At 30.5% G+C, this 24,551-nt stretch overlaps 1 protein-coding gene across 1 annotated transcript in view; it reads left to right on the forward strand.

Moving 5' to 3' along the window:
• LOC145241422 (chitin-binding domain protein cbd-1-like) overlaps nucleotides 1-19,918 on the forward strand; it is a 31,463-nt gene extending 11,545 nt beyond the window's left edge. The window contains exons 3-5 of the mRNA XM_080104369.1: nucleotides 2,951-3,098; nucleotides 15,707-15,852; nucleotides 19,796-19,918. Of these exons, the coding sequence (XP_079960495.1) occupies nucleotides 2,951-3,098; nucleotides 15,707-15,852; nucleotides 19,796-19,875 (374 nt within the window). The 3' untranslated portion in view covers nucleotides 19,876-19,918. The remainder of the gene's footprint in view (nucleotides 1-2,950; nucleotides 3,099-15,706; nucleotides 15,853-19,795) is intronic.
• The last annotated feature ends 4,633 nt before the right edge of the window (nucleotides 19,919-24,551 follow it).

Consider the following 24,551-nt stretch of genomic DNA (forward strand, 5'->3'; position numbering starts at 1 on the left):
CTGTCGACCACCAATGCCTTCACAGCCACGTGGGGGGGGGAGGCATCGCCAATGCTTATATGGACAATGCTCACCCTGCAACACACCAGTGAGCCTCCGCCAACGGTTAATACTGGGACCTTCTGTTTCGTCCATGCGGTGCAACATTTCTTGTGTATGAGGTTTTCACATCTGTCTCATCTGCTTCAGTGGCTTGTTTTTATAAAAGACAGAGTCCTCTAAATTTGCATATATGCACGAGAGCACACAATGTTATATAATGCCGCAGACACCATCTTCGACCCTTTTTAGCATCATGATGCTGTGTCGCAAAGTACACACCGAGGTCGTTTAAGAAGTAAGCCTGCATTCCCACAATTTTTGCCACAGAAATAGAAGTGCACTGTGGTGGATTTTATTTCGTAATTAAATTATTTTTTAAATAGGATTTTTAAAAATTGTAATAGTTTATGCTATTAATTGTAAATAAACAAAAACTAATGTGAAGCAGTCATAGCCTTCATTTCTCAGCGCACTCATATGGCGAGATAGTAAACGTCTGTTGTTATAGATAGACGACACCCACCCTTTCACCGAGACTGCCTCGCATATGTTGTCTCTTGGAGAAATGCCCTGCTAGGTGATTTGGTCACACACTGACTAATCAGCTTGCAGAGCGCATTAATTTCATCTGTCGCCTCCAGAAGTACTTCAGCCTCTTCGGGGATCACGGTCGCTCATCAGAGAGATTTCTGAAAACAAGGAGGAAAGATATCCCCTTTCTCTTACCTGTCCCTGTTCACTGGTCGCCCAAGCATTACCTTCGACTGAAAGCTCACAGATTTTTAGCAACCCAAAAAACTTTCTAATTTTTCCTTTCCTGCGCAACTTATACCAAACAATGCAGGTAATTCAATAAACCTTTTTCTTATATACACACACACACGTAAATTGGTAACATAATGTAAAATACTTATGACAAAGATATAGAACTCATCTAATTTCACATTATTTATTTTGTTGCATTATACATGAAATATGTTTAACACACCACAGGTTCTTTTTTTTCTTTTCTTTTTTTTTTTAAGCTTACCTAACCGAAACAAATAAAAAACGTTCTTCTGATTAGAAAATGAAGGCAGTCCTATCTCTAACAGCGGTCTTGGGTATCGTCTGCTTCGTCTCTCACCACACTCTTATAGCGAGATAGTAAACGTCTGTTGTTTTCAGATATGCGACACCCACCCTTTCACCGAGGCTGCCTTGCATATTTTGTCTTCCTGAATTTTCCCAAGGATGAACTTGAAGGCAGCACACCCCCTTTTTCGTTCGCCTTTATTTTGTCGTAATTTATTTACATTTGCCTTTAGATCCGCCGTTTTCTCCTTATGCCCATGCATATTAAGAGGCTAAGCTTGTCAAGGACGTGGCTTGGCTCTCTACCACTATGGAAAAGTATTAGTTTTCCGCATCATATAGCACTAGGATGGATTTAGACGAGCCGAGAATACCACAAACAGGTCAACTCGAAAGGTATTACTCCTCTACAGATCTTTTAACTTATTAAATTAATTCGATTTCTTTTTTCAATAGATTTTTATGTATTTGAATAATTTAAGAAAATGTAATATTTTTTGTGAATTTCGTAGAGTTTTCGCTCAACAAATAATTCATAATAAATAATTCATAATAAAAAATATAAGTGTACGAATAGGATGTAGACACATGGTTGCTAACGTTACCAGAGTTAAAAAAATAAATATATATCTTAATTATTTATTTACCAAATTCATGCTTTAAAAGAGTTAGACGCATTATTATTTTTTATTCGTTCTTGACATTTAAATGCGAAATCAAAATATTGAAGGTTCAATTTGAGAACACGACGGATTACTTAAGAGATGCTATAAAAGTTGATTTAATTCGACTGGAAAAATGTGAACGGGTGCTTTTGTTTGAAGTGTATTTGCCGGCTTCAGACTGCAGCTATAAGAGACAGGGGGTTTGTTAATTTGCTCAATACACACCTCAACAAATGTAACAGAGCACAATGAACGCATGTGAAAATATCAGCAACGACCGAAGGACAGATGGTTAGTGAAGGCATTAACAGCAGCAGCAGTCATTTGATCACTATGCAAATTAGCAAGTGTGCACGGGATTGCGTCTCAAGAAAAAAGTAAAAAAGACAGCACGTGATTGGAGAGAAGCAAAGTATGTGCTGGAAAAGCTGGACATCTAAAGTTAAAGGCGAAAAACAGCTGGCTCTGTCCAGCGTGGAGTCAGGAGAAAGAAAAATATCAATCGGGTGAGATGGACGTTGTTGTAGCGATGAAAGACATTTAAGCTGGTGTCAAGATGGCGAGGCTTTATTAATCTGATGGCAGACGAAATAAATAGTAAAACAAAAACAAAAACAAAAAAACAAACAAAAAAAAACAAGAAGCAGCCATTGTTTGGAAAGTAACGGTAATAAATGCCTTTTGCTAAAACAGACAAAAAAATAAACCGAGTCGGATTTATTTAATTTTGCTTGTTTATTCCTTTGTGACGATACCAGACAGTGTGAGGGTTCAAGAGGGATTTGAAGTGTAACGAACACGGTTCGAATGTAACAGCCACGTTACACAAACTTAAACATGAAAAAGTGTTTATAATGAGAAATTCAACTTTTGAAGGCACTACAAATGAGAGCAAAATTTATAGCAATCAAACCCATCAGAACTCCATAGAATAGACACTCTAGTTTCTTTTAAAAAATACTTATTTTAGCTAAGAAGATTGTTAAAATGTAGATATTTCTCGTTTATGATCTAAACCATCATCCCACGAACGAGTTGGTAATGTTTAGGAAGATAACTTCTTATAATTGAACAGCACCACACTCTGATCAACGGGTAATGTCCCTTGTTTCAATTGCTTTAAGTTTGTTTATTATCTTGTTTGACATATGTATTTGTATTTATTTCAGAGGCAGACGAATTCTCATGCACGGGAAAGAAAGATGGCTACTACGAGATCGCGTGTAAAAGTTTCATTCATTGCAGAAACGGCTACAAAACTATTCACTATTGCAAAGGGGACAAAGTTTTGGACAGGAAAAAAATGAAATGCGTAAAGTAAGTATATTTTACAAAATAGCTGAAAAATTCCATCTCTGTCCATTAACGAGTTTTTCTTGTATGCTTTTTTTTTCATTAGTTTTTCATGGTTTTCATTAGTTTTTCATGGTTTTCATTAGTTTTTCATGGGTTTTCATGGTTTTCATTAGTTTTTCATGGGTTTTCATGGTTTTCATTAGTTTTTCATGGTTTTCATTTGTTTTTCATGCTTTTCATTTGTTTTTCATGGTTTTCATTAGTTTTTTATGGTTTTTCATGGTTTTCATTAGTTTTTCATGGTGAATAATTGACTTAGTTTCCCTATCTAGTTCTCCCTGTAAAATATTTACAACCAAAAATGGAAGCAGATTTATTTTGAAAATGGAGTATTGTCCACTTCTATCAATAGCCGAGTCTAAGAAAAGCAAACTCATACTGTGAATCGCCTGAAAATAAGAGAAATGATTCTTTTAGGCAATACATTTACCATAGAAGTGTTTCAATTGACAAAAGCAGACATGCAGAAGGATTGACAAGACAAATGCCAAAATTAGGTGAACGTCTATAATAATGGCTGCTATATAAGAGAGAAATCAAAAGTACTTTGTAATACGGTTAGTGAATGACCAGTTACTCTCATAGAGATTCGATTCAAATTCAAATTTATTAAATTTATTACAGAAAAAAAAATAATGCAAAAATAGAAAGTCAAATCACAAAAGCGTCTTATCTTCTTGTGACGTTATTTGATACATAGGAGCACATAACACTGAAAGAAAGCGTCTTTCACTGAGTCATAAGAATGGAAGCCTCATGAACAATTACGTTCATTGTTATGAATTTAATGAAGGAATTCAAAACGCTTTTACTATTTATGTACGACAAATTAAGGCACAGCAAATGGCTCCTGCTGATTCTCTAATCATGTGATATTTATGCACGTAATTCTAGCAACTTGAGATTCTTATGTCAAGAACACGAGTCAACCCATTTTAATTTTAGATGAATTGGCATGCCGTGCTTTTTTAGTCGTCGAAAATCTTTGTATAAAGTAAACATTTTTTGTTTTTATTTCATTTTTTTTTTCAAACAAGGCCAGTAGAGATTTGTGAGAATAAAATAAGTTGTTTATACATTTACTTTTCATTTTTAATTTTTCAGTTTTGGGATAAGCATGTACTGTTAAAAAATAGAAAACTTGTAAAAAAATAGAACACTTGCTAAAAAGTATAACACTTGTTAAAAAATAAAACACTTGTTAAAAAATAAAAAAATTGTAAAAAAAAAAACACTTGCTAAAAAGTAGAACACTTGTTAAAAAGTAGAACACTTGTTAAAAAATAAAACACTTGTTAAAAAATGGAACACTTGTTAAAAAATAGAACACTTGCTGAAAAGTAGAACACTTGTTAAAAAATAGAACACTTGCTAAAAAATAGAACACTTGTTAAAAAATAGAACACTTGCTAAAAAATAGAACACTTGCTAAAAAATAGAACACTTGCTAAAAAATAGAACACTTGTTAAAAAACAAAACACTTGTTAAAAAATAGAGCACTTGCTAAAAATAGAACACTTGTAAAAAATAGAACACTTGCTAAAAAATAGAACACTTGCTAAAAAATGGAACACTTGTTAAAAAAAACACTTGTGAAAAAATAGAGCACTTATAGAACACTTGTTAAAAAATAGAGCGCTTGCTAAAAATAGAACACTTGTAAAAAATAGAACACTTGTTAAAAAGTAGAACACTTGTAAAAAAGTAGAACACTTGTAAAAAAATAAAACACTTGTAAAAATAAAACACTTGCTAAAAAATAGAACACTTGTTAAAAAATAGAACACTTGTAAAAAAATAGAACACTTGTTAAAAAGTAGAACACTTGTTAAAAAATAAAACACTTGTTAAAAAATAAAACACTTGTTAAAAAATAAAACACTTGTTAAAAATAAAACACTTGTTAAAAAATAAAACACTTGTTAAAAAATAAAACACTTGCTAAAAAGTAGAACACTTGTTAAAAAATAGAACACTTGCTGAAAAGTAAAACACTTGTTAAAAAATAGAACACTTGTTAAGAAATAGAGCACTGGCTAAAAAATAGAACACTTGTTAAAAAATAGAACACTTGCTAAAAAATAGAACACTTGCTAAAAAATGGAACACTTGTTAAAAAACAAAACACTTGTTAAAAAATAGAGCACTTATAGAACACTTGTTAAAAAATAGAACACTTGTTAAAAAATAGAGCACTTGCCAAAAATAGAACACTTGTAAAAAATAGAACACTTGTTAAAAACTAGAACACTTGTTAAAAAGTAGAACACTTGTTAAAAAATAAAACACTTGTTAAAAAATAAAACACTTGTTAAAAAATAAAACACTTGTTAAAAAATGAAACACTTGTTAAAAAATAAAACACTTGTTAAAAAATGAAACACTTGTTAAAAAGTAGAACACTTGTTAAAAAATAAAACACTTGTTAAAAAATAGAACACTTGTAAACAAATAGAACACTTGCTAAAAAGTAGAACACTTGTTAAAAATAGAACACTTATAGAACACTTGTTATAAAATAGAACACTTGTTAAAAAATAGAGCACTTGCCAAAAATAGAACACTTGTTAAAAAGTAGAACACTTGTTAAAAAGTAGAACACTTGTTAAAAAATAAAACACTTGTTAAAAAATAAAACACTTGTTAAAAAATGAAACACTTGCTAAAAAGTAGAACACTTGTTAAAAAATAAAACACTTGTTAAAAAATAAAACACTTGTTAAAAAATAAAACACTTGTTAAAAATAAAACACTTGTTAAAAAATAAAACACTTGTTAAAAAATAAAACACTTGCTAAAAAGTAGAACACTTGTTAAAAAATAGAACACTTGCTGAAAAGTAAAACACTTGTTAAAAAATAGAGCACTGGCTAAAAAATAGAGCACTGACTAAAACATAGAACACTTGCTAAAAAATAGAGCACTGGCTAAAAAATAGAACACTTGTTAAAAAATAGAACACTTGCTAAAAAATAAAACACTTGCTAAAAAGTAGAACACTTGTTAAAAAATAGAACACTTGCTGAAAAGTAAAACACTTTATAAAAAATAGAGCACTGGCTAAAAAATAGAGCACTTGCTAAAAAATAGAGCACTGGCTAAAAAATAAAACACTTGTGAAAAAATAGAACACTTGCTTAAAAATAGAACACTTGCTAAAAAAAGAACACTTGCTAAAAAATGGAACACTTGCTAAAAAACAAAACACTTGTTAAAAAATAGAGCACTTATAGAACACTTGTTAAAAAATAGAACACTTGTTAAAAAATAGAGCACTTGCCAAAAATAGAACACTTGTAAAAAATAGAACACTTGTAAAAACTAGAATACTTGTTAAAAAGTAGAACACTTGTTAAAAAATAAAACACTTGTTAAAAAATAGAACACTTGTTAAAAAATGAAACACTTGTTAAAAATAAAACACTTGTTAAAAAATAAAACACTTGTTAAAAAATGAAACACTTGTTAAAAAGTAGAACACTTGTTAAAAAATAAAACACTTGCTAAAAAGTAGACCACTTGTTAAAAAATAAAACACTTGTTAAAAAATGGAACACTTGTAAAAAATAGAACACTTGCTGAAAAGTAGAACACTTGTTAAAAAATAGAACACTTGCTAAAAAATAGAACACTTGTTAAAAAATAGAACACTTGCTAAAAAATAGAACACTTGCTAAAAAATAGAACACTTGCTAAAAAATAGAACACTTGTTAAAAAACAAAACACTTGTTAAAAAATAGAACACTTGTTAAAAAATAGAGCACTTGCTAAAAATAGAACACTTGTAAAAAATAGAACACTTGCTAAAAAATAGAACACTTGCTAAAAAATGGAACACTTGTTAAAAAAAACACTTGCTAAAAAATAGAGCACTTATAGAACACTTGTTAAAAAATAGAGCGCTTGCTAAAAATAGAACACTTGTAAAAAATAGAACACTTGTTAAAAAGTAGAACACTTGTAAAAAAGTAGAACACTTGTTAAAAAATAAAACACTTGTTAAAAATAAAACACTTGCTAAAAAATAGAACACTTGTTAAAAAATAGAACACTTATAAAAAAATAGAACACTTGTTAAAAAGTAGAACACTTGTTAAAAAATAAAACACTTGTTAAAAAATAAAACACTTGCTAAAAAGTAGAACACTTGTTAAAAAATAAAACACTTGTTAAAAAATGGAACACTTGTTAAAAAATAGAACACTTGCTGAAAAGTAGAACACTTGTTAAAAAATAGAACACTTGCTAAAAAATAGAACACTTGTTAAAAAATAGAACACTTGCTAAAAAATAGAACACTTGCTAAAAAATAGAACACTTGCTAAAAAATAGAACACTTGTTAAAAAACAAAACACTTGTTAAAAAATAGAGCACTTGCTAAAAATAGAACACTTGTAAAAAATAGAACACTTGCTAAAAAATAGAACACTTGCTGAAAAATAGAACACTTGTTAAAAAAACACTTGTTAAAAAATAGAGCACTTATAGAACACTTGTTAAAAAATAGAGCGCTTGCTAAAAATAGAACACTTGTAAAAAATAGAACACTTGTTAAAAAGTAGAACACTTGTAAAAAAGTAGAACACTTGTTAAAAAGTAGAACACTTGTTAAAAAATAAAACACTTGTTAAAAAATAAAACACTTGTTAAAAAATAAAACACTTGTTAAAAATAAAACACTTGTTAAAAAATAAAACACTTGTTAAAAAATAAAACACTTGCTAAAAAGTAGAACACTTGTTAAAAAATAGAACACTTGCTGAAAAGTAAAACACTTGTTAAAAAATAGAACACTTGTTAAGAAATAGAGCACTGGCTAAAAAATAGAACACTTGTTAAAAAATAGAACACTTGCTAAAAAATAGAACACTTGCTAAAAAATGGAACACTTGTTAAAAAACAAAACACTTGTTAAAAAATAGAGCACTTATAGAATCCTTGTTAAAAAATAGAACACTTGTTAAAAAATAGAGCACTTGCCAAAAATAGATCACTTGTAAAAAATAGAACACTTGTTAAAAACTAGAACACTTGTTAAAAAGTAGAACACTTGTTAAAAAGTAGAACACTTGTTAAAAAATAAAACACTTGTTAAAAAATAAAACACTTGTTAAAAAATAAAACACTTGTTAAAAAATGAAACACTTGTTAAAAAATAAAACACTTGTTAAAAAATGAAACACTTGTTAAAAAGTAGAACACTTGTTAAAAAATAAAACACTTGTTAAAAAATAGAACACTTGTAAAAAAATAGAACACTTGCTAAAAAGTAGAACACTTGTTAAAAATAGAACACTTATAGAACACTTGTTAAAAAATAGAACACTTGTTAAAAAATAGAGCACTTGCCAAAAATAGAACACTTGTTAAAAAGTAGAACACTTGTTAAAAAGTAGAACACTTGTTAAAAAATAAAACACTTGTTAAAAAATGAAACACTTGTTCAAAAGTAGAACACTTGCTAAAAAGTAGAACACTTGTTAAAAAATAAAACACTTGTTAAAAAATAAAACACTTGTTAAAAAATAAAACACTTGCTAAAAAGTAGAACACTTGTTAAAAAATAGAACACTTGCTGAAAAGTAAAACACTTGTTAAAAAATAGAGCACTGGCTAAAAAATAGAGCACTGGCTAAAACATAGAACACTTGCTAAAAAATAGAGAACTGGCTAAAAAATAAAACACTTGTTAAAAAATAGAACACTTGCTAAAAAATAAAACACTTGCTAAAAAGTAGAACACTTGTTAAAAAATAGAACACTTGCTGAAAAGTAAAACACTTTATAAAAAATAGAGCACTGGCTAAAAAATAGAGCACTGGCTAAAAAATAAAACACTTGTTAAAAAATAGAACACTTGCTAAAAAATAGAACACTTGCTAAAAAAAGAACACTTGCTAAAAAATGGAACACTTGCTAAAAAACAAAACACTTGTTAAAAAATAGAGCACTTATAGAACACTTGTTAAAAAATAGAACACTTGTTAAAAAATAGAGCACTTGCCAAAAATAGAACACTTGTAAAAAATAGAACACTTGTAAAAACTAGAATACTTGTTAAAAAGTACAACACTTGTTAAAAAATAAAACACTTGTTAAAAAATAAAACACTTGTTAAAAAATGAAACACTTGTTAAAAATAAAACACTTGTTAAAAAATAAAACACTTGTTAAAAAATGAAACACTTGTTAAAAAGTAGAACACTTGTTAAAAAATAAAACACTTGTTAAAAAATAAAACACTTGTTAAAAAATGAAACACTTGTTAAAAATAAAACACTTGTTAAAAAATGGAACACTTGTTAAAAAATAGAACACTTGCTAAAAAATAGAACACTTGCTAAAAAATAGAACACTTGCTAAAAAATAGAACACTTGTTAAAAAATAGAACACTTGTAAAAAATAGAACACTTGCTAAAAAGTAGAACACTTGTTAAAAAACAGAACACTTGTTAAAAAATAGAACACTTATAGAACACTTGTTAAAAAATAGAACACTTGCTAAAAGTAGAACACTCATTAAAAAATAGAACACTTGTTAAAAAGTAGAACACTTGTAAAAAAATAGAACACTTGCTAAAAAATAAAACACTTGCTAAAAAGTAGAACACTTGTTAAAAAATAGAACACTTGTTAAAAAATAGAACACTTGCTAAAAAATAGAACACTTGTTAAAAAGTAGAACACTTGTTAAAAAATAGAACACTTGTTAAAAAATAAAACACTTGTTAAAAAATGGAACACTTGTTAAAAAATAGAACACTTGCTGAAAAGTAGAACACTTGTTAAAAAATAGAACACTTGCTAAAAAATAGAACACTTGTTAAAAAATAGAACACTTGCTAAAAAATAGAACACTTGCTAAAAAATAGAACACTTGCTAAAAAATAGAACACTTGTTAAAAACAAAACACTTGTTAAAAAATAGAGCACTTGCTAAAAATAGAACACTTGTAAAAAATAGAACACTTGCTAAAAAATAGAACACTTGCTAAAAAATGGAACACTTGTTAAAAACAACACTTGTTAAAAAATAGAGCACTTATAGAACACTTGTTAAAAAATAGAGCGCTTGCTAAAAATAGAACACTTGTAAAAAATAGAACACTTGTTAAAAAGTAGAACACTTGTAAAAAAGTAGAACACTTGTTAAAAAATAAAACACTTGTTAAAAATAAAACACTTGCTAAAAAATAGAACATTTGTTAAAAAATAGAACACTTGTAAAAAAATAGAACACTTGTTAAAAAGTAGAACACTTGTTAAAAAATAAAACACTTGTTAAAAAATAAAACACTTGCTAAAAAGTAGAACACTTGTTAAAAAATAGAACACTTGCTGAAAAGTAAAACACTTGTTAAAAAATAGAACACTTGTTAAGAAATAGAGCACTGGCTAAAAAATAGAACACTTGTTAAAAAATAGAACACTTGCTAAAAAATAGAACACTTGCTAAAAAATAGAACACTTGCTAAAAAATGGAACACTTGTTAAAAAACAAAACACTTGTTAAAAAATAGAGCACTTATAGAACACTTGTTAAAAAATAGAACACTTGTTAAAAAATAGAGCACTTGCCAAAAATAGAACACTTGTAAAAAATAGAACACTTGTTAAAAACTAGAACACTTGTTAAAAAGTAGAACACTTGTTAAAAAATAAAACACTTGTTAAAAAATAAAACACTTGTTAAAAAATGGAACACTTGTTAAAAAATAAAACACTTGTTAAAAAATGAAACACTTGTTAAAAAGTAGAACACTTGTTAAAAATAAAACACTTGTTAAAAAATAGAACACTTGTAAAAAAATAGAACACTTGCTAAAAAGTAGAACACTTGTTAAAAAATAGAACACTTATAGAACACTTGTTAAAAGATAGAACACTTGTTAAAAAATAGAGCACTTGCCAAAAATAGAATACTTGTAAAAAATAGAACACTTGTTAAAAAGTAAAACACTTGTTAAAAAGTAGAACACTTGTTAAAAAATAAAACACTTGTTAAAAAATGAAACACTTGTTAAAAATTAAACACTTGTTAAAAAATAAAACACTTGTTAAAAAATGAAACACTTGTTAAAAAGTAGAACACTTGTTAAAAAATAAAACACTTGTTAAAAAATAAAACACTTGTTAAAAAATAAAACACTTGTTTAAAATAAAACACTTGTTTAAAAATAAAACACTTGTTAAAAAGTAGAACACTTGTTAAAAAATAGAACACTTGCTGAAAAGTAAAACACTTGTTAAAAAATAGAGCACTGGCTAAAAAATAGAGCACTGGCTAAAAAATAGAACACTTGCTAAAAAATAGAGCACTGGCTAAAAAATAAAACACTTGTTAAAAAATAGAACACTTGCTGAAAAATAAAACACTTGCTAAAAAGTAGAACACTTGTTAAAAAATAGAACACTTGCTGAAAAGTAAAACACTTGTTAAAAAATAGAGCACTGGCTAAAAAATAGAGCACTGGCTAAAAAATAGAGCACTGGCTAAAAAATAGAGCACTGGCTAAAAAATAAAACACTTGTTAAAAAATAGAACACTTGCTAAAAAATAGAACACTTGCTAAAAAATAGAACACTTGCTAAAAAATGGAACACTTGCTAAAAAACAAAACACTTGTTAAAAAATAGAGCACTTATAGAACACTTGTTAAAAAATAGAACACTTGTTAAAAAATAGAGCACTTGCCAAAAATAGAACACTGGTAAAAAATAGAACACTTGTTAAAAACTAGAACACTTGTAAAAAAGTAGAACACTTGTTAAAAAATAAAACACTTGTTAAAAAATAAAACACTTGTTAAAAAATAAAACACTTGTTAAAAAATGAAACACTTGTTAAAAATAAAACACTTGTTAAAAAATAAAACACTTGTTAAAAAATGAAACACTTGTTAAAAAATAGAACACTTGCTAAAAAATGGAACACTTGCTAAAAAACAAAACACTTGTTAAAAAATAGAGCACTTATAGAACACTTGTTAAAAAATAGAACACCTGTTAAAAAATAGAGCACTTGTAAAAAATAGAACACTTGTTAAAAAATAGAACACTTGTTAAAAAATAAAACACTTGTTAAAAAATAAAACACTTGTTAAAAAATAAAACACTTGTTAAAAAATAAAACACTTATTAAAAAATAGAACACTTGTTAAAAAATAGAACACTTGTTAAAAAATAAAACACTTGTTAAAAAATAAAACACTTGTTAAAAAATAGAACACTTGCTAAAAAATAGAACACTTGTTAAAAAATAGAACACTTGCTAAAAAATAGAACACTTGCTAAAAAATAGAACACTTGCTAAAAAATAGAACACTTGTTAAAAACAAAACACTTGTTAAAAAATAGAGCACTTGCTAAAAATAGAACACTTGTAAAAAATAGAACACTTGCTAAAAAATAGAACACTTGCTAAAAAATGGAACACTTGTTAAAAACAACACTTGTTAAAAAATAGAGCACTTATAGAACACTTGTTAAAAAATAGAGCGCTTGCTAAAAATAGAACACTTGTAAAAAATAGAACACTTGTTAAAAAGTAGAACACTTGTAAAAAAGTAGAACACTTGTTAAAAAATAAAACACTTGTTAAAAATAAAACACTTGCTAAAAAATAGAACATTTGTTAAAAAATAGAACACTTGTAAATAAATAGAACACTTGTTAAAAAGTAGAACACTTGTTAAAAAATAAAACACTTGTTAAAAAATAAAACACTTGCTAAAAAGTAGAACACTTGTTAAAAAATAGAACACTTGCTGAAGAGTAAAACACTTGTTAAAAAATAGAACACTTGTTAAGAAATAGAGCACTGGCTAAAAAATAGAACACTTGTTAAAAAATAGAACACTTGCTAAAAAATAGAACACTTGCTAAAAAATAGAACACTTGCTAAAAAATGGAACACTTGTTAAAAAACAAAACACTTGTTAAAAAATAGAGCACTTATAGAACACTTGTTAAAAAATAGAACACTTGTTAAAAAATAGAGCACTTGCCAAAAATAGAACACTTGTAAAAAATAGAACACTTGTTAAAAACTAGAACACTTGTTAAAAAGTAGAACACTTGTTAAAAAATAAAACACTTGTTAAAAAATAAAACACTTGTTAAAAAATGGAACACTTGTTAAAAAATAAAACACTTGTTAAAAAATGAAACACTTGTTAAAAAGTAGAACACTTGTTAAAAATAAAACACTTGTTAAAAAATAGAACACTTGTAAAAAAATAGAACACTTGCTAAAAAGTAGAACACTTGTTAAAAAATAGAACACTTATAGAACACTTGTTAAAAGATAGAACACTTGTTAAAAAATAGAGCACTTGCCAAAAATAGAATACTTGTAAAAAATAGAACACTTGTTAAAAAGTAAAACACTTGTTAAAAAGTAGAACACTTGTTAAAAAATAAAACACTTGTTAAAAAATGAAACACTTGTTAAAAATTAAACACTTGTTAAAAAATAAAACACTTGTTAAAAAATGAAACACTTGTTAAAAAGTAGAACACTTGTTAAAAAATAAAACACTTGTTAAAAAATAAAACACTTGTTAAAAAATAAAACACTTGTTTAAAATAAAACACTTGTTTAAAAATAAAACACTTGTTAAAAAGTAGAACACTTGTTAAAAAATAGAACACTTGCTGAAAAGTAAAACACTTGTTAAAAAATAGAGCACTGGCTAAAAAATAGAGCACTGGCTAAAAAATAGAACACTTGCTAAAAAATAGAGCACTGGCTAAAAAATAAAACACTTGTTAAAAAATAGAACACTTGCTGAAAAATAAAACACTTGCTAAAAAGTAGAACACTTGTTAAAAAATAGAACACTTGCTGAAAAGTAAAACACTTGTTAAAAAATAGAGCACTGGCTAAAAAATAGAGCACTGGCTAAAAAATAGAGCACTGGCTAAAAAATAGAGCACTGGCTAAAAAATAAAACACTTGTTAAAAAATAGAACACTTGCTAAAAAATAGAACACTTGCTAAAAAATAGAACACTTGCTAAAAAATGGAACACTTGCTAAAAAACAAAACACTTGTTAAAAAATAGAGCACTTATAGAACACTTGTTAAAAAATAGAACACTTGTTAAAAAATAGAGCACTTGCCAAAAATAGAACACTGGTAAAAAATAGAACACTTGTTAAAAACTAGAACACTTGTAAAAAAGTAGAACACTTGTTAAAAAATAAAACACTTGTTAAAAAATAAAACACTTGTTAAAAAATAAAACACTTGTTAAAAAATGAAACACTTGTTAAAAATAAAACACTTGTTAAAAAATAAAACACTTGTTAAAAAATGAAACACTTGTTAAAAAATAGAACACTTGCTAAAAAATGGAACACTTGCTAAAAAACAAAACACTTGTTAAAAAATAGAGCACTTATAGAACACTTGTTAAAAAATAGAACACCTGTTAAAAAATAGAGCACTTGTAAAAAATAGAACACTTGTTAAAAAATAGAACACTTGTTAAAAAATAAAACACTTGTTAAAAAATAAAACACTTGTTAAAAAATAAAACACTTGTTAAAAAATAAAACACTTATTAAAAAATAGAACACTTGTTAAAAAATAGAACACTTGTTAAAAAATAAAACACTTGTTAAAAAATAAAACACTTGCTAAAAAGTAGAACACTTGTTAAAAAGTAGAACACTTGTTAAAAAATAGAACACTTGCAGATCGTCATATAATGATTAGATCACCCTGACTAACGTTAAAAAGCATTTAATAAGAATAAATGTTTAATTTTAACTGTATCTCTTGTTGACGGTAGCCGAATGGTTCAGGTCCTTGCTAATGAAGCCAGGCATGACTTCTGTTGCCAGGGGTCGAATCTCTCGACTGGCGCTAATCGTGACACCCGTCACTGATGAAACACTAGTGTCCAGGTATTTAATAATTATTATAATAAATAATAATAATTTATATATATATATATATATATATATATATATATATATATATATATATATATATACACTTTTATTGTTTTCTTATAAATATTCCAATTAAAGCAGAATAGACAATAATATAAATAGTACAATACCAAATATACTACATTTGTCTGATGCTCAATGATATCAGAGCACATACACACACACACATATATATATATATATATATATATATATATATATATATATTAAGTTCAATTCATAATTTTTTAATGTAAAAAAAAAATAAAAAGCAAAGGCCAACAACATTCAGTGACCATGTACTGACCGCAATAAAAAAGAAGGGGAAAATACACCCATGAAAACATTTAGAAACATTCTCATTCCTTGGGAATATCTCCTGTCATCAAAATGGTCAGCAAAAACGCTATTTGAAATATTTTACATTTTGAATATTTCCCAAACTTCATGAAGAGGACGCTTTAAAAGACATGAGACCATCAAGGAAAAATAAGGAAAATTATTTCAATGATTTAAAAAAAATGAAACTATGAAATAATGAAATATAAAAAACAAAACAATAACAATTGTTGGTGGCCCCATTCATTTAAATATATAAATTTATGTCAATTTATTGTTTTTCCAGCATTAAAAAAGCTCCTTTGCCTTGTGGTGAAATCATAGACTGTTCTAACAAAAAGGACGGCCATTACCCTGATATTGACTACAAGTGTAAATCTTTTTACACGTGTGAAAGCGGAAAATTCCTTGGCCATTACTTTTGTCCTGACGGTAAGAAATCCATTAATTCTCTCTATAAGAGTAAAAAAAGTTTTTTTTTTTGTTTTTTTTTTACACAGTGGTCACCACTTATCAAGGCCCGGAAGCCACTCAGGGATAAGGGTTATTGCAAGTACATTACGTTAGTGTGGGGATTTGATGAAGTGTTTACTTAAGGGGGCATTAGGAATTTGTTAACGTTGGACTTGAAGACATCCAAGTTGTAGTCTGGTGGGAAGCAGGCAGACGGAACAGAGTTCCACAGGCATGCAGTTCTAAGAAAGAGCTTTGTTCATGGAATCCGCGTTTTGATTTAGGCACAGATACAGAGTGGGGAAATTTTTCACAGTGGATTCAGCTAGACGGGTGTTTTTCGTGAAAGATTGGCGAAGGGGGACCAGAGATTGGAGTTCAGACGAGCACCTGCCTTGAAAATAATGATAAAACAAGGATATGCTCGCAACGTCTCTTCTGTGGGAGAGAGGTTGCAGGGTAGAGAAAAGGGCATCCCCCACTAAGCCACAAAGTCTATTTTGTACTCTGTCAAGGCAGGATAGGCTGTTTTTAGCAGCTCCTGCCCAGATATGGCAACAGTATTCCATCCTTGGACGTACTTGGCTTTTATATAGATAGAGAATTGCATCAGTAATGAGATATCTTCTGGAACGGTAGAAGGACCCCACCATCTTTCCAGCGACCTTGGCAACAGACTTGATGTACGTGTTCCATTTCAGATCAGGAGTAAAGGTCAAACCCAGAAGCTTGTCAAAACACGGGGCCTCACCCAGACGAGAGCCATCCATCACAATTGATGCCAGATGGGGATCAGAGCGTTGATGATGTAAGGATAGGAGTTTGGTTTTGGATGCATTAAAGGTAACCAGCCACGTCTTCCCCCACTGAACCACGTGCTCGAGATCAGAGGAGAGAGGATCAGAGAGAACTTTGTCATTTACAGCCTTTGATGTGTTGCCGTAGATGGTCGTGTCATCAGCATAGATGTCAACGAATGATTTAAGTATGTGTTTAGGGAGGTCATTGATGTAGATCAGGAAGAGAGTTGGGCCCAGGATTGACCCCTGTTACATTTATATTAGTTTTCTTCAGATTTTCTCGTCAATGTTAATATTTATGGTCCATTGCATTTCATAATCAGACACACAAAACTCAACTTCAACAAGCAAAATCCTAAGTTTGAGTTTCGCCCTCTTTTGGCCTCTTCAGAAGAATATAACCCAATCTAGAATTTGAAACTCGTGTCACATATATATGAAGCTCAAACTAGCGCTACACTGCTGAAGAGTCCAAAGTAAGGTGAAACTTGAATCTAGGATACCTGTTGATGCTTAGCTTTATGTATGTTTGTGGCGTTTTGTGTGTAATTTGTGGAGAAAAGATTGTCCGTACCAAAGACATAAATGACTCGATGTTCTTTTTAAATAGTTTTATAACAATAAGAATAAACGTGGCTTGTTTTAACACTTCGGTACAGTTTCAAGAATAAATCCAATCATTAAAATTGCATTAAATCTTGAACACATTTGATTAGTTCGTTGCAAAAGGTTTTGCCGATTTAAAATTTCATCTTGAAAATAAACAAGTGTGTTTTTGAAAATCTTGATTCATAGCAATAACAACCTTTACTCTCTATAACTTTACTCCATCTGTCAAGGAGCTTATAAATGTCTCGCTTGAAAAATTCTTTAGGTTTTGATATGAAATATGAATCTTATTTGTGTTCAATCTCCTTTTTTGATGTTAAACTAAGGTCATCTAAATGGCTTTGTAATCTTCGAAATAAGTGATAATTCCTGACCAAATTCTCTTAGATCTTTGGACAGTAGTGGTGTGTGAGGATGAGCATTATCATAATGGAAGATGATTCCATTTCTGTTGACTAAATAATCTGAAAGAAAAACACTATCAATCATGGTGATACCTTTCAGTAATAACAATACGCATAAAATAAATTCCAATGATTTTAAAATACAAAATGTAGAAACCAGAAAGAAACTGTTGCACAGACCTGATAAATTCATTCAGTTGGTTGTTTTTGTTTTACGGCATATCAACCCTTTTCAGGTTATTTAATGCCAAATCCAGTGATTTTGAAGAAAAATTTTTAATAAAATATATATATATATATTTTTTTTTTTCAAGTTGGTTTCTATTTAACCCATAATTGGGACCCTAACAGGTACTACCGCTCCGGATCAGAGTGGACCTGGGAGCAATGGCAATTAAAGGGTGGCTCCACACTCTCCAAAGCCTGCAAGCTGGGGCCTCACCATCGGATATAGTTTAAGGTCATATCCAGGACCCCTGATAAATTCAATCTGAAAGGAAACAAATTCTGAAAGTCATAACAATTTTGTGAAATGTATATGACGTAATGTTGCAATGTGCTGTTCTCTTTGCTTTGCTAACAATGTTTTTTTTTCTTTCAAGGCAGACACCATTTATCAAGGCCCGAAAGCCATTCGAGGATTAAGATTAATGAATGTAAAGTGGTAGTGTAGTAATCGTTAATTGTGTAAGTTGGGTAGAATTTGATTATTTAAGGAGATCGTTCAACAAGAACATGTTTACATGGTTGTGATATTGTAGTCAGCCGGGAAGCAGGCCAGCAGAACAGTGTTCTACACGTGGCCAGATCTAGGAAAGAAGCTTTGTTCACAGAATCGGTGTTTCGATTTAGGCACAGATAGAGAGTGGGGGAAATTGTTGATAATGTGTGTAACTACCACCATGTCTTATTTTAAAATTAATTTATATTTTTGTAATGTCAGCACAAGTAGCCTTTGAAGGAGACGATCTGGCATGTTCGGAGTCAAGTCGAGTTGCTGTCCCAGCCGATGTGATGCAATTCTCGAAATCAGCAACGAGGATTGTGCATAACAGAAGATCTCCTTTGAAGCATCTGAAGAATGTATTTCATGATTAAAATATGAAACATTCAGATTAAGCATTTCATTTATTTATTTTAAATTATTAAATAAGAGAGGCATTCCAAAGTAATGCCTCCTATTTTTATTCTGCCTGAATTAATCAGAAGGGATTGAAAATTGTATTGTTATGATGACTGAACTTATGCATTCATGACGTGTAAGTTTTATCTCTCTGTTGTAGATATTGACAGTGTGCAACTCGAAGAAAGCAATCTCTTTACCCTGCTCTGAAATAAAATGGCTTGTCTTAAATTGTTATGCACTATTGTCTATTGCAGGGTACTGTTATCCAATGGCGGACACTGTTGGTTATGACAGTGATTTTAAGGTAGTTACTGTCACTTGTAGGCAGGAGTGGGAACTGACAAGAACTGGCAAGCAAATCGCCTGTCTTTAATTGTTGGGCACTTGTCAAGCACTGGCGAATATTGCTGTTTCAAGGCAGTAATTGTTGCTTTGAGGTGATTACTTGCAGGTATTGGCATTTACTTATGGTTACTGGTGGGCACTGGCTTCCTTAAAAACTATCATTCACTGGCCGTAACCATAGCTCAAAAGCAGCCATGACCAATGTCGTGTTTTGTTCCAACTGCAAAGTTTTCTTTTTTGTATGGTTAGTTTTAAAAAAGAAGATCTGGTTAGGTTCAAGTTATGTAGAATCACCTCTCTCCATTTTAATCTGTTCCGAATTTGTACAGTCTTTGAACCGGAATCTTAACTCTAACTGTAAACTAATCTTAAATGAAGTTTACATTTAGTTGATCTTGTTAGGTTCAAATTATCCGATTGTTTGTTGTTTTCTTAGATGCTGTTTTAACCGTTCAGAGCCCTTATTCTGATATTCCCTCATTCTGATATTGGCTAGTAGTGTGACCATATTGAATTTATATGTGAGCCCCACTGTTTCTTTTCCTATAATGTCTTATTATAGATGGGAATAATCGTGTCTTTTTTATTATATATAGCAATTAAGTGAAAATATTACCTCTGTTTTCTTTTTTTTCCAGGTCTCGTGTTTAACAAGCCCATAAATGCGTGCGATTGGCCATACAACGTTCCTCCACCATGTGGAACAAAAACATTCTAAATATCCAGAACTTAAAAATGATCCAATAAAATCATTTCGTAATCATGTTTTGTCTTTTCTGTTCATTCAAGCGTTTGATTATGAAGGTTTACAAAACGAACTGTTGCATTTTCAAATAATAAAAAAGGACCATTGTGTTTGTTTTACTGATGTTTTGTAGCAAAAGTGAAAGGTTGGTCACGTGTTCCTATTGTTCAAAGAGACAGTGTCTGCTGTACTGCATATGAGGGAAAGGGAGACCATCGTAAACACAGAAAATCTTGGTAATCAGAGTGTCATATCGTGGTGTAGAGGATGCAATTATCCAAATTATTTCGATGCAGACAAACCATATAAATATGTTTTTGCTTTCAGCGAGTCAATGTTTTCGAACTTTTAATAGAAAAAACTAATCACCCAAGCGGCAGCAGATATGTTTAGCATGTCAGATGCTTTAATTGAGGAAAGAAAAAGAAATAAAGGATTTGTTTGTAGCTGGATTCTTTTTATATGTGGCATTAATTTGCATGTGAGGAGAATAGCTGCTTTAAAAAGGATGAATCGAGGAGGAAAGATAGTTTACTGTATTAAAGTAGAGAGGAAACATTGAAGCTGAGATTTGTTCGTATGGTGAATTATGGTGGCTAAATGAAAAGGACTTCTATCCGCATTTTATTTTACTTTCTCTATGAATTCAGTTGTAAATGGAATTCGCCTCTCAGATCGCTGTTCTGTTAGCATTCGTCCTTTTTACTAATAAACATTTTCGGTAGACCTAGCTATAGTTAAGAGATTCCAGTTTGCAAAAGATAACCACAAATTCTTCCATGTTGATAATGGTGAATGCAAATTTTCAAACTCTTTCGTGTCTTCCTCCGTTCCTTTTACCTATTGTAGCAGACAGGGTTGGAAAGAACATCAGCAAGAGCGAATTCTCACGACTCAAGAGTTTGAATATACTTCCTTAATCACTTGTCCAATCAGAAGCTAGCTCTCAATTACGTGACCGAGTTTATAAAACGTTAAACGACAGCAACTCTTTTTTTCCTCAGATCTTGAACTGACAATAACTCCACGTGGAACAGATCTGTACATCCCCAATTTCTCTATTGGGACTCAACAGAACTCAGCTGGGCCTTCGAGTCAGGGGTTCGACCAAGATGTGAATACAAACAAACCAACATGGCTACTTTCACACACAGACTTCAATGCAGTACACACACAAACTCTCTATTCCATCCTAAAGGACTTTCTCTAATCTTTTGTGATGCATGCTTCTACTACTAACTCCAAGCAGACAAATAATCCATTATGGCTACGGACCGTAACTTCAGTACACATACACACATGAACCCTTTCTCATTCAACATGTCTGTATAATCATTCGTCAATGTCTCTACACAGGAACTCTTCCCAATACTAATCCTTTTTCTATACAAACCTACTAATGAAGATAATCAATAAAGCTTCTCTTCTTCTTCTTCTTCTTCTTCTTCTTGTATGATGGCATGTTCATGCCGTAGAGGAAATCATGGTTAATGTTCTCCATAAGCTTTGCTCCATTGTTGGTTCGATTCCTTTGAAGACATCACATGATTTGAACTTGGGACATGGGGTGGGCTGCCATTACCTTCCCCAATGCAGTGGAATCTGACTCACCTGTTTGCACCTACCCGTTGTCCTCAGATCATCCGCATAGCTGCAGTCGAATAATGTAACTCTTAATACCATAAAACTGTTGATCTGGTAGAGATTCACCCCCCTCCATGGCCATACAACGTCCTGCTGCCAACGCCATCAGAGTTACCTTCTCCTAGATGCATCTTAACTAAGATTAGGGGTGCATCTCTCTCAGTGAATTAATGCGCCTCCAGATACCAATCTGGAAATTTCTTAAGACACAGCGCAGTACATACAATGTCTAGCCTTCCCAAAATGGTCACCCATCTTGTACAGTTTAATCAAGACATTAAAAAAAATGAAAATATCAAAAAAAAGGTTATATCGTACGTATCCGTTTTGGACTGAAGATCTCCGAAAAAAATTTTTTTTTTTCATTCAATTTGATCAAGTATTTTTTTTTTTTTTTTTACAGCGTAAAAACACGTTCTTATGAGAGCGCGTTGAAGTCAGCCATTTTGGAATTTGTTGAACACGCCACGAGGAGACAACTCCATCTAAAGCACCGGCGCTTCCTCCTCATCTTTAATTCTAGCTTTTCTTCCTAAAAATCGAACCTTTTGCTCCGTATCATATAGGTACGGGCAAAATGAATGCCGATGCTCAAAATGTATAAACATTTTGACCCCTCCCGTTATTTAAAAATTCACCAAAAAATCAGGAAATTAACCAATTTTAATGAAATTTTCAATATTTATCAAATCAGAATCGCAGAATATAATGAACTAATTATGTTTATTTACATCTTAGTGGAAATGTATTATTTTGTTTAAACAAAAAATACCTTTACTAAAGTTATGGTTTTCAGTAGTAAATCAAAAACGCAAGAATTTATTTTTGCTTTTTTTTATGTAAATAAAGCATTGTAATTGTAACAATAAAATAAAAATAATTGTTTTTACAGGAACATTACGAAAAAAAGCCCCTGGAGTCCGTATAAATGAATGCAATATAACTCAAAGAAAAATTAATTTCTCGAACTACAAATATCATGATTGAATTAAGCATTGTTTATTTAATATTTTCATACAAAAAATTATAATTGCAAAAATTATTTCTACTTTCTTTTACGCTTACATTTTTAACGTAATCTTTACATGTAAGATTCTAATGTTTCCATTGGACGCAAGAACGTATAATCATCAACGTTAAATAATGTTCATATAATCTTGGAAAATAAAGTAAAAAAAAAAATTAAATTGAAAAACAGGAACATAGAAAAATTAATTAAAAAATGGCAAAAATTATACGAACGTTCCATGTTGGTAAGTACAGATGCGCAGAGTTGAAAAGAAAACCAGTCTGTTTTGCCCACCCTCCTCCTCTTTTCAACTACCCGCCTGTTTGTGTTTATGAACTTTAAATTTCACGTAAACATAAATTTTAACGTAAGTCTGTATTTTTTTAGTGTGTAATTTTTTCAATAATTATAAATTGTTTTTTTAATCAATTGTAATTCTGTATTAATATTAATAAATAATAAATAATGGTGCTAACATTTTTTTCAAAGAATAAATTGTCAGTAGTATAATTAATGAATTTAATTAACTTTTATGCATTTTTAAATGAAGGAAGGAGGGTCTGTGACTCAAAAAAAAAAAAAAAAAAAAAAAAATTGTCGCTCGGTATGCCGGAATAATGTTAAATAGAGAAAGAAATTATGTCTAATTTGTCCTTCCATACATATTTGAATTTTGCCGCCAGATTTTTTTTGATACGATAAACAAATCTCGTCCCTACCAGTGATACATTTTTGGATACTTATTACTTTTTTTAGTAAAAGTTAAGTACATTTATTGTATTAATTCATTATCTTAAGACTTTAACTTAATACTAAACTTGGAAATAATTCCAGAAAACTTTTATTTTTCTTGCCAGAAAAATGTAAATTTTTGTCATAATGAATTTTTACGTGAAATCTAGGGTTTTTCAGATGTGAGATAAAATTATTCCATGTATTTTTTATTTCGCACACTTTTTTTCTTTGAGAAATTAATTTTTTTTTTTTTTTTTTTTTTTTACACTGATCACCACTTATCAAGGCCCGGAAGCCACTCAGGGATAAGGGTTATTGCAAGTACATTACGTTAGTGAGGAGATTTGCTGAAGTGTAACTTAAGGGGGCGGTTCATTAGGAATTTGTTAACATTGGACTTGAAGACATCCAAACTGTAGTCCGGAGGGAAGCAGGAAGACGGAACAGAGTTCCACAGGCGTGCAGTTCTAAGAAAGAAGCTTTGTTCATGGAATCCGCATTTTGATTTAGGCACAGATATAGAGTGGGGGAAATTTTTCACAGTGGATTCAGCTAAACGGGTGTTTTTCGTGAAAGATTGGCGAGGGGGGACCAGGGATTGAAGTTCAGACGAGCATCTGCCATGGAAATAACGATAAAACAAGGACAGGCTCACAACGTCTCTTCTGTGGGAGAGAGGTTGCAGGGTAGAGAAAAGGGCATCCCCCACTAAGCCACAAAGTCTATTTTGTACTCTGTCAAGGCAGGATAGGCTGTTTTTAGCAGCTCCTGCCCAGATATGGCAACAGTATTCCATCCTTGGACGTACTTGGCTTTTATATAGATAGAGAATTGCATCAGTAGTGAGATATCTTCTGGAGCGGTAGAAGGATCCCACCATCTTTCCAGCGACCTTGGCAACAGACTTGATATACGTGTTCCATTTCAGATCAGGAGTAAAGGTCAAACCCAGAAGCTTGTCAAAACACGGGGCCTCACCCAGACGAGAGCCATCCATTCCAATTGATGCCCCTGGGGATCAGAGCGTTGATGATGTAAGGATAGGAGTTTGGTTTTGGATGCATTAAAGGTAACCAGCCACATCTTCTCCCACTGTACCATGCGCTTGAGATCAGAGGAGAGAGAATTAGAGAGAACTTTGTCATTTACAGCCTTTGATGTGTTGCCATAGATGGTCGTGTCATCAGCATAAATGTCAACGAATGATTTAAGTATGTGTTTAGGGAGGTCATTGATGTAGATCAGGAAGAGAGTTGGGCCC

Source organism: Euprymna scolopes, chromosome 2, assembly GCF_053919585.1.
Source record: "Euprymna scolopes isolate OS-2025 chromosome 2, ASM5391958v1, whole genome shotgun sequence".
Lineage (NCBI taxonomy): Eukaryota > Metazoa > Mollusca > Cephalopoda > Sepiida > Sepiolidae > Euprymna > Euprymna scolopes.